Source organism: Apodemus sylvaticus, chromosome X (assembly GCF_947179515.1).
Source record: "Apodemus sylvaticus chromosome X, mApoSyl1.1, whole genome shotgun sequence".
Lineage (NCBI taxonomy): Eukaryota > Metazoa > Chordata > Mammalia > Rodentia > Muridae > Apodemus > Apodemus sylvaticus.
Genome location: NC_067495.1, coordinates 1,847,407 through 1,861,796, shown reverse-complemented (window position 1 = coordinate 1,861,796; position 14,390 = coordinate 1,847,407). Strand labels below are relative to the sequence as shown.

The window sequence follows — 14,390 nt, the reverse complement described above, 5'->3', positions numbered from 1 at the left end:
CGACCTCAATTGCTTTCTACCTTACCTTTTGAAACAGGGTCTCTCACTGAACATCGAGTCCACTTTTTAATCAGATTACCACAGCAGTGAGTTCTAGGGGTGGGCGGGGTTATAGATAAACACCACTGTGCCCGGTTTTTATGTGAGTGCTGGGGATACAAACTCAGTTCCTCATACTTGAACGGCAGGCACTTACTGACAGCCTCTCCATCACATTATCAATGGTTGTCTTTCTCTAAGGGGGGTGAAGAGGAGTACACACTGTGCAGCAGCACTGGGGTTCAGATGCACCATGACTTGGTAGATGTAACCTTTGTTCAAAAAGGAGGAGTGTGACATCTAAGAAACTGATGGGGGCTGGAGAGATGTCTCAGTGGTTAAGAGCACTGACTGCTCTTCCAAATGTCCTGAGATAAACTCTCAGCAACCACATGGTGGCTCACAACCATCCATAACGGGATCTGATGTCCTCTTCTGGTGTGTCTGAAGAAAGCAACATTGTACTCATATAAATAAAATTTTTAAAAATTATATATATATATATACATATATATATGTATGTGTATATATATATATATATATATATATATATATAAAGAAACTGCTGCTTTCATCCTGGGTCTTTGGGTACAGTTGCCCTTATCTAAAAATGCCAACTATGCTACCTTTGGCATACATACTCCTTTCCATGAATGTGTGCCACCTTTTCTGACCCCACTGACCTGTTTGAACTTCTTGAAGGCCCTTCTTCCTCAGACCTTGGGGTGGCCTTCTGATTTCTCATCATTGGTCAAATCAACTGCAGATTATTGACTATTTGGAGACACATCTTAAAGTCTGTTTTGTCAGCTACTAATCACGAGAGCACGGACAGCCTGAGTTATCCCTAAGATTGTACTCTCCTCATTACATTATATTGATGCAACATTTGCTCCTTTGCAATGGCTGAGAATGAAACAATCATTTGTCAGCTATGGGGATGAACACAAATCTAAGAAGTTCTTTTCCCTCAGGGTAAGGACTCTATTGTCTTGGGATGGTGGGAGAGACATGGAGAAGGAGGAAGCTCTGTCTTCCTTTCTACTACTTCATTGTAGACAACAGCTTGCCTTCTCTACTTATCTGCCCTATCACCCACATTGGGAGCTCAAGTTCAGTCTTAAGTCTAAGACATCCAAAGCAGGAGCATTCTTTTCTTAACTGTGATGACTCCATTTCTAGCACCATAAAATGGTAGGACAGGATCTAACCAAGCCAACATAAATAAACTACTTGCAAAGGAATCTTTAATTTGGTCTGTTGCCCTGTGGTTTATGGTATATCATGATGAACCTTATTTAATGCTCATGGCAGCTGGCACTAGTAGGCCTCACAGATAAGAAAATGGGTCTAGTGGTGTATTATTCTTCAGTAGCCTGCGATGGCTTGAAATACCTGGTCACTTGGATTCCCAACCACAGCTGCCCATACTTATAACCCTATCAGAAGGTTTTCCTCTTACTGTGCCAGACAACTAAGCACACACACACACACACACACACACACCATTTCTGACTGTATTTGATGAGCAAAATCAAGGGATCTGGTGACATTTCTTCCTAAGGAGGAGAATACCCTTTGAGTAGCATCTACAGGCTTTACTTACATCATACACCTGAGGACTGGTCAGACATCGAGCTAGCAAGCCACACCAGGCTGGAAGAGTCGTGGTTAGCGGGGGACCACTATGGGTGAGAATGGGCTTTAAGTAACTTTAAAAGGAAAATTAAGGAAAATGGCTGTAATAAAAATAATACACATAGTACAATGTATTTTTAAAACCCAAAGAATGGGTGCCTGGAGCTTACCCTGTGCCAGAGTTTTCCATACCCAAATTCCACCTGGAGAGAGCTGGTCTCCCAGGAGTGCTAAAAGACTGGCTTACATGAGGAACAAGCCAGAGTCAGAGACAGCAACACCACAGACAAACAGATGGCAAGAGGCAAGTACAAGAACATAAGCAACAGAAACCCAGGCTACATGGCATCATCAGAACCCAGTTCTCCCACCACAGCGAGCCTTAGATGCCCCAACACACCAGAAAAGCAAGATTCTGAATTAAAATCACATCTCATGATGATGATGGAGGACTTTAAGAAAGACATAAATAACTCAATTAAAGAAAAACAAGAGAAAACAGGAGAACGGGTAGAAGCCCTTAAAGAGGAAACACAAAAATTCCCTTAAAGAATTACAGGAAAACAAAACCAAACAGGTAAAGGAAATGAACAAAACCATCCAGGATATAAAACTGGAAATAGAAACAATAAGAAATCACAAAGAGAGCTGAGGGGTTTGCAGCCCCATGGAGGGAGCAACCGTGTCAACAGGCCAGAACCCCTGGAGCTCTCGGGGACTGGACCACCAACCAAAGAGTACATATGGAGCAACCCATGTTGCTGGCCACATATGTGGCAGAGTATGGCCTTGTTGGCCATCAGAGGGAGGAGAGGCCCTTGGGCCTGAGGGTGTTTGATACCCTGGTGTAGGCGAATACCAGGGCAAGAGAATGGGAAGGAAGGGCACCTTCATAGAGGCAGGGGGAGGGTGGATGGGATAGGGGGTTTCCAAAGGCAAGACCCAGAAAGAGGAAAATATTTGAAATGTAAATAAAGAAAATATTCAATAAAATATTTTTAAAAATGTTTCCTCTAAACAGGAGACTGAGGTATACTTCTAGTTGTGAATTATTTAACTCTTAAACAATGAGATAACTCTTGGTTAAAAAATGTAATAATCAAAGCACCAAATGCACAAAACAAAGAAAGAATATTAAAAGCTGCAAGTGGAAAAGGTCAGGTAACATATAAAAGCAGATCTATCAGAATTAAACCAAACTTCTCAACAGAGACCCGAAAAGCCAGAAAAGCCTGGACAGAGGTCATACAGACCCTAAGAGAACAAAAATGCCAGCCCAGGCTACTATACCCTCCAAAACTCTCAATCATCATAGATGGAGAAACCAAGATATTCCATGACTGTACTGGCTGGTTTTGTGTGTCAACTTGACACAGGCTGCAGTTATCACAGAGAAAGGAGCTTCAGTTGGGAAAGTGCCTCCATGAGATCCAGCTGTGGAGCATTTTCTCAATTAGTGATCAAGTGGGGAGGGCCCCTTGTGGGTGGTACCACCTTTAGGCTGGTGCTCTTGGGTTCTATAAGAGAGCAGGCTAAGCAAGCCAGGGGAAGCAAGCCAGTAAGAAACATCCCTCCATGGCCTCTGTATCAGCTCCTGCTTCCTGACCTGCTTGAGTTCCAGTCCTGACTTCCTTTTGTGATGAACTACAATGTGGAAGTGTAAGCTAAATGAACCCTTTCCTCTCTAACTTGCTTCTTGGTCAAGATGTTTGTGCAGGAATAGAAACCCTGACTAAGACAATGACAAAACTAAATTTAAACAATATATTCCAATCCATCCCCACAGAGGATTCTAGAAGGAAACCTCCAACATAAGGAGGGTACCTACACCAAAAAAAAAAAAAAACCCTAGAAATTAATCATCTCACAATAAAACCAAAAAGAGCGAATCACATACATATAATGCCACCTACAACAACAAGCATAACAGAAACTAGTAATCATGTCTTTAATATCTCTCAATATCAATGGGCTCAATTCCCCAATAAAAAGACACAAGCCAACAGACAGCATATGCAAAAAAGAAACTTGAGTAAAGCTTAAAACACACATTGACCCTCACACAATAATAGCAGGAGACTTCAACACCACTCTCACCAATAGACGGATCATTGAAACAGAAACTAAACAGTGACACAGTGAAACTGATAGACGTTATGAACCAAATGGATTTAACAGATATATTCAGAACATTTCACCCTAAAACAAAAGACTCACTAATAAGAGGATATTAGCCCCAAAAGTACAGAATATCTAGGATACAACCCAGAGAATTCAAAGTTAACAAATAAACAGAAGGGCCCAAGTAAGGATGCCTCAATTCCACTTGGAGGGAGAAGAAAATAATCATGGGAAGGAGAGGAGAGAGGGACCTGAATAGGAAAGGGGAAGGGAGGGGAAAGAGGAACATGATCAGGTATTAGAGGAGACAGGAAAAAACCCTGAGGGCCAGCAGAATGAATGAAAATATGAAACCTCAGGGGATGGGAGAAGGGGGGACCCTCTCAAAAGTACTAGAGACCTGGGAGGTGAGAGACTATCAGGACTCAAAGAGAGGGACCTTAACTAGATGAAATGCCCAACAGTGGGGAGAGGGAACTTGTAGAGCCCACCTCCAGTAGTAAGACAGGCCATCAAGTAGAGGGATAAGGTTGCCACCCCACAATCAAAAATTCTGACCCAGAATTGTTCCTGTCTAAAAGAACTGCAGTGACAAAAATAGAGAAGCCACTGAGGGAAAAGCAGTCCAGTGACCAACCCAATTTGGGATCCATCTCAAGGGGAGGCTTCAAGGCCTGACACTATTACTGATGCTATGGTGTGCTTACAGACAGGAGCCTGGCATCGCTGTCCTGTGAGAGGCCAAACAGGCAGCTGACTGAAACAGATGCAGATACTTACACCCAACCATTGCACTGAAGTCAGGGATCCCTGTGGATGAATTAGGGAAAGGCTGGAAGAAGCTGAGGAGGAGGGCAACCCCGTAGGAAGACCAGCAATCTCAAGTAACCTGGACCTCTGAGATCTCTCAGTCACTGGGCCACCAACCATACAGCATACACTAGCTGATATGAGGCCTCAGACACATATACAGCAGAGAACTGCCTCGTCTGGGCTCAGTGGGAGAAGATACACCTAACCCTTGAGAGACTTGAGGCCCCAGGGAGTTGGGAGGCCTGGTTGTGGGTCAGGGAATATTCAATTGGAGACAGGGGGAGGAAGAATGGAATGAGGAATTGTGGGAAGGGGACCAGGAAGGGGCAATGACTGGACTGTAAAAATTAAAAGTAATAAATAAAAAAAGAACAGGTTTGGGGATGGTGTGGGCCCCTTACTAGGCAGTCATTTCTCTCCTCTCTTTAGCTAAGAAGGTGGCAAGAGCTTCAATCTCTATCTAGAGATCTATCTAGAGGTCTAGAACAATTTCCTTTCAAATCATATATTTGGATACATATACAATTTCTTAAAATGTATTCATATTTTGTTATCACACAAGTGTTATGTTTCTCCTCTCTTTAGCTAAGAAGGTGGCAAGAGCTTCAATCTCTATCTAGAGATCTATCTAGAGGTCTAGAACAATTTCCTTTAAAATCGTGTATTTGGGTACATATACAATTTCTTAAAATGTATTCATATTTTGTTATCACACAAGTGTTATGTTTCACTGTGGTATTTTCGTGCATGGGTGTCATTTTCCTTTGTTTGTATCTGTCCCTTCCCCATCCTTCCTAGCCTCCTCTTGCTGCTTCCCTGCCTCCCCCAAATAGCCCCTGCTTCTGCTTTCAGGTCCACCTGTATTTTATTATTTTTCTCTCTGTTTAAAAATATTTCATTTCCTTTTAAAGGCTAGGTTAATTAAAATTTCACTATAAGAAACTTGCAAAAACAAAACATCAGACACTAAATCAGACCCAAAATCTATGCATCAGAATGAACTTCTGTACAGTTAGAATGGCTATTTTGAAGCTGTGGAGCTTCACACTGGAATTTACACTTTAGAGACTATACTTTTATGCATTTGTCTGCCATCAAAATGCAAAAAAAAAAATCCATGGGAGTTAGAACTAGTGACCCCACCCTCTGGAGCTGACATTCTTTGCTCAACATGTCTCTGAATTTTTATTTTTGCTAATTCTTTAAGTATTGTCTTCAACTTTATTTTCCAAATCAATTATTTCTGCTTTACTATACATAACTATTCATCACACTTGGGGGCATTATTCTTGGAAAAACTTGAGATAGGGTCTTATTTAGTCCAGGCTGGCCTTAATTCCTGATTTCCTTGCCATAGGCATGCACCACATAATTTATTTTTAATTTCCAAGATTTTTTCTTTCCTTCTTCATCTGTTTTCTGATAACTTGCCCTTATTTAGGACTGGAAAAAACCTCTCATTTATTTCTAAAAATTCTATGTTTTGGGTGTTTCTTTCTTTCTACTAAGACAAGGTCTCACACCCAGAAGAAAACAGTCTGGCCTGTAACTCATTATTAAGGCCATGCTGGCCTGTAAACCCAAGGTAATCCTTCTGTGTCAGTCACCCAAGTGCTGAAATTAGGGGTTTACATCATCATCATCATCATCATCATCATCATCATCATCATCATCATCCTCATCATCATCATCATCCTCATCTCTAGCTGGAAGCTTTTAAGAGTAAACATCTGCAATTGTTTAATTATTTCAGCATTCCTACTCCCTCATGTATTTATTCAGTCTCTTAGTTCATCAGGCACAACGGAGACTCCTGTTACAATATTAAAAAACAAGAACTGGGATGGTTACTCTGGGCACAAAAGTCTTTGGTTTCTCAGTCTTTGATATTTGTTTCTCTACTAACACTCCTCCCTGTCAAGAGTTTTTGCTTTCTCCAGATGTCTAAGGACTGAGGAAAAACTCATCGCTACTAATTAATCTGTTGACAAGAAGAAACTGCAACAGCTGTTCCCAGCAGTCTTGAGTAATTAGCTAAGCAAATGGCTAAGACTCACTTTTATCTTTGATCATATTTTGTCTGCTGTAACTCTTTCTACCTTTCTTGCCTTTCCAAGTAACCAAAAATAACTCTTTTGTCATTTCTGTGAGGCCTTGGAAAAGAAGGAAGAGTATGTAGACACTGAGCCTTTCATTTGAAACTGAATGTTTGTCTGCCCCATTTTAAGGCTTGTGGGGAAGGAGGCTCTGGAGACTTGTGGAAGTAATTCATGTTCTACTCAACTCTCTTATTTTTTGAGATGTGGTCTCATGTTGTCTGGGTTGGTCTCTGTGTCTGTTTGAATGAGAATGGCACCATAGGATCAAATACTTGAATGTTTTGATCCCAGGTTGCAGAAATGTTTGGGAAGGATTAGGAGATGTGGCCTTGTTGAAGGAGTTATGTCACTGGTGGGCTTTATGATTTCAAATGCCCAAGCTACTCCCAGTAAGCTCTTTCTATCTCAGCTCTCAGCTACTGCCTCAGCACCAGGCCTATCTGCCTGCCTGCTGCCACGCTCCCACCACAATGGGCTCTGAGTAATCCTCTGGAACTTCCAATAAACTCTTCTTTGATCATGGTATCATAGCACAGCAATAAAAAAGTAACTAAGACACTCTCCAACTCACTATATACCCCAGAAAGTTGCTATGGAGCCTAGACTGGTCCTGAAGTCATGTCCCTTCTACTTAAGTGTCATGGTTACAGGTGGGCACTAGCATATCATGCGTGCCCAAATTTTCTTCTCATAATACCAAAACTAAATGTTCTGGATTTGTGGTGATGAGAAAGGATGAATCATGGGTAACTTCCTCATCTAAGCATCTAAGCAGACTGGGCCTGCTTTAGTTTCTGTTCCCTGAATTAAGAAGTAGAAACCCCAAATTCTCCAAATTTAAACTCAGATGGGACTTTAGAGCTTACTTCTGTTTCTCTTTAAAGAATCAATTATCACTTTACCATCGGTCCTCCCTCAGATGCTCTTCAATCCTTTCCCAGCCCAAGGAAGAATGTGCTTTCTGGCTTACCATTTAGGCAAAGTTCACGTGACTTTAAAGAAATTCCTGGAAGTTCTTTTTCAGATAATAGCAAATATGGCAATTTGGACTAGCCTTTCTATTAATAACAATGAGAAATCCTAGACAATGAAAATGAAACAAGGCAGAGACCTTTGCTTGACAGCTTCAGAAAATGACCAAGGCAATGAAGAGGGCTTAAGTCCTGGAGGATAACAGCAAATATGTGAGGTGATCCTTGTAGAGCCCCAGTCCCCCTCAAGCGTAGCAGAGTGTCTGGCATCTTCAGATGAGAAAGGCTGAGACTGATGGAAACTGGAGATTGAAGGCTACTGAGGAAAAAGATGTGAACATCCCAAGCTTTAGGTCGGAACCCTAGATGAAAGTGCAAAGAGAAAACAAAGACTGACCCTCACAGGAACTGAACCTGGCTTCAAATGTCCTTTCTTGCTGGTTGGGAAAAGGTGACCTGGAATTTCTACTGCTTAGGTCTAGCTGCACAGCATCCTAAAGTCATCTCTGAAAGATGACATCATACAGAGCATTTCAAATTATCTCTAGATGTGACCCTTGCCCATATTTGTCCCTCAGCTAAAGAAAACATACACACAGGAGATAAACAATCTAGACTCTAAAGATAACTTAGGAAACTGGCTTTATGACTTTGAGACAGGCAATGATTTCTGAAGCAGGACACAAAGGATACTAACCAGAACAAGATTAATCAATCAGATTAAGAGTTTCGGTTCCTTAAAAGATTGAATTTGGAAAGCTAATAGACAATGTATAAATTGGGAGATGATATATTATCATATATAACCAGGAAAAGGTGTATATTCAGATACACAATGGACCCTTACCAATCAGTAAGAAAAATTCAGATAGCACAATAGACAAATGGGCAAGAAATGTAAAGAAGCATTTCATAAAGAAAATAGCCGATGACCAGTAAACGTGTGAAGAGACTCCTCAATCCTGTAAACCGTCACAGAAATATAAATTAGGGCCACAATAAATTATACAATAAAAGTCAAAAGAGTGATAATAACAGCTGTTGGCAGCCTTCCTGTCTCCATCTGCACCAGGGAGCTAAGTGTGTCCCACAGCCTCCGTACACAGGTCCCACCAAAAAGTGCTTGCACTCCTGGGCTCTGAGGTGAGATCAATACTTTCTCTCTAATAACTATACAAAGCAGGATCCACCAGGAGCACACAGGGCACAAGAAGAATGGAGATGCTGGAGGGACAGGATACTTCCTGTCTCCATCTGCACCCAGGAGCTACAGCTGTTCCACAGCCCTCCACACCCAAACCATGCCCAGGAGAAAGCTGGTCTTGCCAGGAATGCTGACACAGGTTCACAGGCCACAGGAAATACAGGCTCTAGACAGAGACAGTAAGACCAACAAACACCAAAGATAACCACATTCTGAAAGGCAAGTTCAAGAAACTTACCAACAGAAACCAAGGCTACTTGGCATCATCAGAACCCAGTTCTCCCACCACAGCAAGTCCTGGATACCCCAACATACCAGAAAGGTAAGATTTTGATTTAAAACCACATCTCACAATGCCGATAGAGGACTTTAAGAAGGACAGAAATAACTCCCTTAAAGAAATACTGGGAAACACAGGTAAACAACTAGCAGCCCTTAAAGAAGAAACACAAAAACTCCTTAAAGAATTACAGGAAAACACAACTAAACAGGCAAAGGAACTGAACATAAAGGATAATAAATGGGAAACTCCAATACAAGAAGAAAAGCTATACACTAGAAAAAGCAAGAAAGTAATCTTCTTTCAACAAACCCCCAAAAAAGATAATCACACAAACATAAAAATAACATCAAAAACAACAGGAAATAACAATCACTATTCCTTAATATCACTTTTCTCTTCTCTTCTCTTCTCTTCTCTTCTCTTCTCTTCTCTTCTCTTCTCTTCTCTTCTTTCTTTCTTTCTTTCTTTCTTTCTTTCTTTCTTTCTTTCTTTCTTTCTTTTTTGAGACAGGGTTTCTCTGTGGAGTCCTGGCTGTCCTGAAACTCGCTCTGTAGACCAGGCTGACCTCGAACTCAGAAATCCGCCTGCCTCTGCCTCCAAAGTGCTGGGATTACAGGCGTGTGCCACCATGGCCAGCTCTCCTTAATATCTCTTAGCATCAATGGACTCAATTCCCCAATAAAAAAGACATAGATTAACAGACTGGATACATAAACAGGACCAAACATTTTGCTGCATACAGGAAACCCACCTCAATGACAAACACAGACACTACCTCAGAGTAAAAGGTTAGAAAACAATTTTCCAAGCATATGGTCCCAAGAAACAAGCCGGAGAAGCCGGTCTAATACTGAATAAAATAGATTTTCAACCTGAAGTTATCAAAAAAGATAAGGAAGAACACTTCATACTCATCAAAGGAAAAATCTACCAAGAACTCAATTCTGAACATCTATGCTCCAAATGCAAGGGCACCCACATTCATAAAACAAACTTTACTAAAGCTCAAATCACATATTGTACCTAACACAATAATAGTGGGAGACTTCAACACCCCACTCTCATCAATGGACAGATCATGGAAACAGAAACTAAACAAAGACACAGGGAAACTAACAGAAGTTATGAACCAAACAGACTTAACAGATATCTATAGAACATTTTATCCTAAAACAAAATAATATACCTTCTTCTCAGCACCTTATCCAGAATTGGCCATATAAACAGTCACAAAACATGCCTTAACAGACACAAGAAGCCAGAAATAATCCCGTGTATCCTATCAGATAACCATGGACTAAGGACTTCAGTAACAACAAAAACAATAGAAAGCCAACATACACGTGGAAACTGAACAACACTCTAATCAATGATACCTTGGTCAACGAAGAAATAAAGAAAGAAATTTAAGACATTTTAAAATTCAATGAAAATGAAGCAACAACATATCCAAACTTATGGGACACAATGTAAGAAGTTCTAAGAGAAAAACTTAGCTCTGAGAGCCTCCAAAAAGAAACTACGGAGAGCATACATTAGCGGCTTGACAGCACATCTGAAAGCTCCAGAACAAAAAGAAACAAATATACACAAAGTAGAGAGCAGAAATAATCAAACTCAGGGTTCAAATAAACCAAGTAGAAACAAAAAGAACTATACAAAGAATCAACAAAACCAGGAGCTGGTTCTTTGAGAAAATCAACAAGATAGATAAACCCTTAGCCATAATAACCAGAAGACACTGAGACAGTATCCAAATTAACAAAATCAGAAATGAAAAGGGAGATATAACAACAGAAACTGAGGAAATTCAAAGACTCATCATATCCTACTACAAAAGCCAATACTCAACACAACTGGAAAATCTGGAAGTAATGGACATTTTTTAGGCAGATACCAGGTACCAAAATTAACTCAGGATCAGATAAAATATCTAAACAGTCCCATAATCCCTAAAGCAGTCACTAATAGTCTCCCAACTCCCCCCTCCAAAGGCCAGCACCAGATAGGTTTAGTGCAGAGTTCTATCAGACCTCCAAAGAAGACATAATAATACTCTTCAAACTATTCTACGGAATTAAAACAGAAGGAACACTATCCGATTCGTTCCATGAAGCCACAATTACTCTGACACCCATACCACACAAAGACCCAACAAAGAAAACGCAGACCAATTTTCCTTATGAATATCAGTGCAAAACTACTCAATACAATTCTTGCCAACTGAATCCAAGAACACATCATAACGATCATTCACCATGATCAAGTAGGATTCATCACAAGGATGCAGGAACGATTCAATATACAGAAATCCATCAATGCAATCCACTATATAAACAAACTCAAAGAAAAAAACCACATGATCATTTCATTAGATGCTGAAAAAGCATTTGACAAAATCCAACATGTCTTCAAGATAAAAGATCAGGAGGAATTCAAGGCCCATACCTAAACATAGCAAAAGCAATATACAGCAAAGCAGTAGCCTATATCAAAAAAAATGGAGAGAAACTTGAAGCAATCCCACTGAAATTAGGAACTAGACAAACCTGTCCACCCTCTCCCTACCTGTTCAATATAGTACTTGAAGTCCTAGCCAGAGCAATTAGACAACAAAAGGAGGTCAAAGGAATACAAATTGGAAAGAAAGAAGTCACTATTTGCAGATGATATGATAGAATACTTAAGTGACCACAAAAATTTCACCAGATAACTCCTAAACCTGATAAACAACTTCAGCAAAGTGGCTGGATATCAAAATAAATTCATAGTCTTTCTATATTCAAAGGATAAACGGGCTGAGAAAGAAATTAGGGAAATGACACCCTTCACAATAGTCACAAACAATATAAAGTATCTTGGTGTGATTCTAACTAAGCAAGTGTAAGATCTGTTTGACAAGAACTTCAAGTCTCTGAAGAAAGAAATCGAAGATCTCAGAAGGTGGAAAAATCTCCCATGTTCATGGGTTGGCAGGATTAATAGAGTAAAAATGGCCATCTTGCCAAAAGCAATCTACAGATTCAATGCAATACCCATCAAAATACCCAGAAGATGCTCCAGTATGTAATAAGGACACATGCTCCACTATGTTCATAGCAGCCTTATTTATAATAGCCAGAAGCTGGAAAGAACCCAGATGTCCCTCAACAGAGGAATGGATACAGAAAATGTGGTACATTTACACAATGGAGTACTACTCAGCTATTAAAAACACTGAACTCATGAAATTCGCAGGCAAATGGATGGAACTAGAAAAGATCACCCTGAGTAAGGTAACCCAATCACGAAAGCACACACATGGTATACCCTCACTGATAAGTGGATATTAGCCCAAAAGCTCTGAATACTTACTGGTAAAATTCACAGACCAAATGAAGCTCAAGAAGGAAGAACAAAGTGTGGATACTTCAGTCCTCTTAGAAGGGGGATCAAAATACCCACGGGAGGAGATACAGAGACAAAGTGCAAAGCAAAGACTGAAGGAAAGGCCATCCAGAGACTGCCCCACTTGGAGATCCATCCCATATACAGTGACCAAACCCAGACACTATTGTGGATGCCAACAAGTACTTGCTGACAAGAGCCTGATACAGCTGTCTCCTGAGAGGATCTGCCAGCACCTGACAAATAGAGGTAGATACTTGCAGTCAACTGTTGGACTGAGCACAGGGTCCCCAATGGAGGAGCTAGAGAAAGGACCCAAGGAGCTGAAGGGGTTTGCAGCCCCATAGGAGGAACAACAATATGAACCAACCAGTATCCCCAGAGCTCCCAGGGACTAAACCACCAACCAAAGAGAACACATGGAGGGACCCATGGCTCCAGCCGCATATGTAGCAGAGGATGGCCTTGCTGAACATCAATGGGAGGTGACGCCCTTGGTCCTTTGAAGGTTAGAAGCCCCAGTGTAGGGGAATACAAGGACAGAGAAGAGGGAGTGGGTGGGCTGGTGAGCAGGGGGAGGGGAGAAGTGATAGGGTTTTTTTCGGAGGGGAAACCAGGAACTGGGATGACATTTGAAATGTAAATAAAGAAATATCTAATAAAAAAGAATATATAACTACAAAAAAACCCAACTGTTGGCAAATATGTGGAACATCTGGAACTTTCAAACACTAGGGATATATGAACTAGTATCACCACCTTGGAAAACTGTCTTCTAATATTGAACCTACAGATGCCTTGTGCCTCAGCAATTTTCCTCCTAGTCCCACTGAAAACATACATACAAGGATACAAGTGAATAAAAATGTTCACAGAAGTTTTCTTCAAGAAGACAATACTCCAATGTTCATCAATAATAGAATGATAAATTGTGGGAGAGATGTGAAATGAAACACTATGCAACAATACAAACAAATGAGCTAGAGCTGAACCCAATATGGATGAATCATACAAATAAACGAGACACAAAAATAGGTATACACAATATAACCTCATATATATACAATAGTTTCAGTTATATATACATATATTTATAATATATGTTTATTTACTTATATATAATTGAAAAACATATAAGACCATTAAATATTATGAAAGTCAAAAACTGAAAAAAATGATGTGGCTATACTTGAGGAGGAAGAATAATATTGCTTTATGCCAGTTTCCATGTTTCTTGAGTGGTTTAATGTTAAATGAATGTGTTTATTTTGAGACAGGGTCTTACACAGCTCAGGCTGCCTTTCAACTCATTATATAGTTCAAGCTAGGCATTATCTTCTAGCCTTCCTGCTACCACCTTTTGAGTGCTGAGATTATAGGCTTATGCTTGTACAATGGCTCTTATACAATGTGTATATTGACAGATATGGGTATGTTTATAATATGGGTATGTTTCTCTTCATCTGTTATACTTTGGGAGAAGATTGCTTTAACATTTTCAATGTCTTAAAATATTCATCATAAGTCATCTACTCATTTGGACACTATATCTATTCAAAATATCATTCAGGTTTAACTATTTTCTTTTATTTGACTTGACAAGAATAGTGTATGCCCTGCATGTGGCCCTATTATGCCAGGATAACATTAAATATAGTTGGCCAAATTTCACCAATAAGTATAATCCTTAGCACAAGGATGTCCTAAGACTCTGTTCCCTTCCAGACTGCAGGGAAGATCAGTGTATAATTTTAACAAGTTTACCTAGAAAGATAGAAAGCTTTTGAGAGCCACATGGGTCTGCCTGGCTATAGATTAAGTGTTCTCCTGAAATG

The 14,390-nt window shown here is 40.2% G+C and overlaps 1 protein-coding gene across 1 annotated transcript in view; it reads right to left on the bottom strand.

Annotated features, from left to right (window-relative positions):
* Slc9a7 (solute carrier family 9 member A7) overlaps positions 1-14,390 on the bottom strand; it is a 160,048-nt gene that overhangs the window by 6,484 nt on the left and 139,174 nt on the right. Inside the window, 1 exon segment of the mRNA XM_052171878.1 lies at positions 1,646-1,751. Coding sequence (XP_052027838.1) covers positions 1,646-1,751 — 106 coding nt within the window.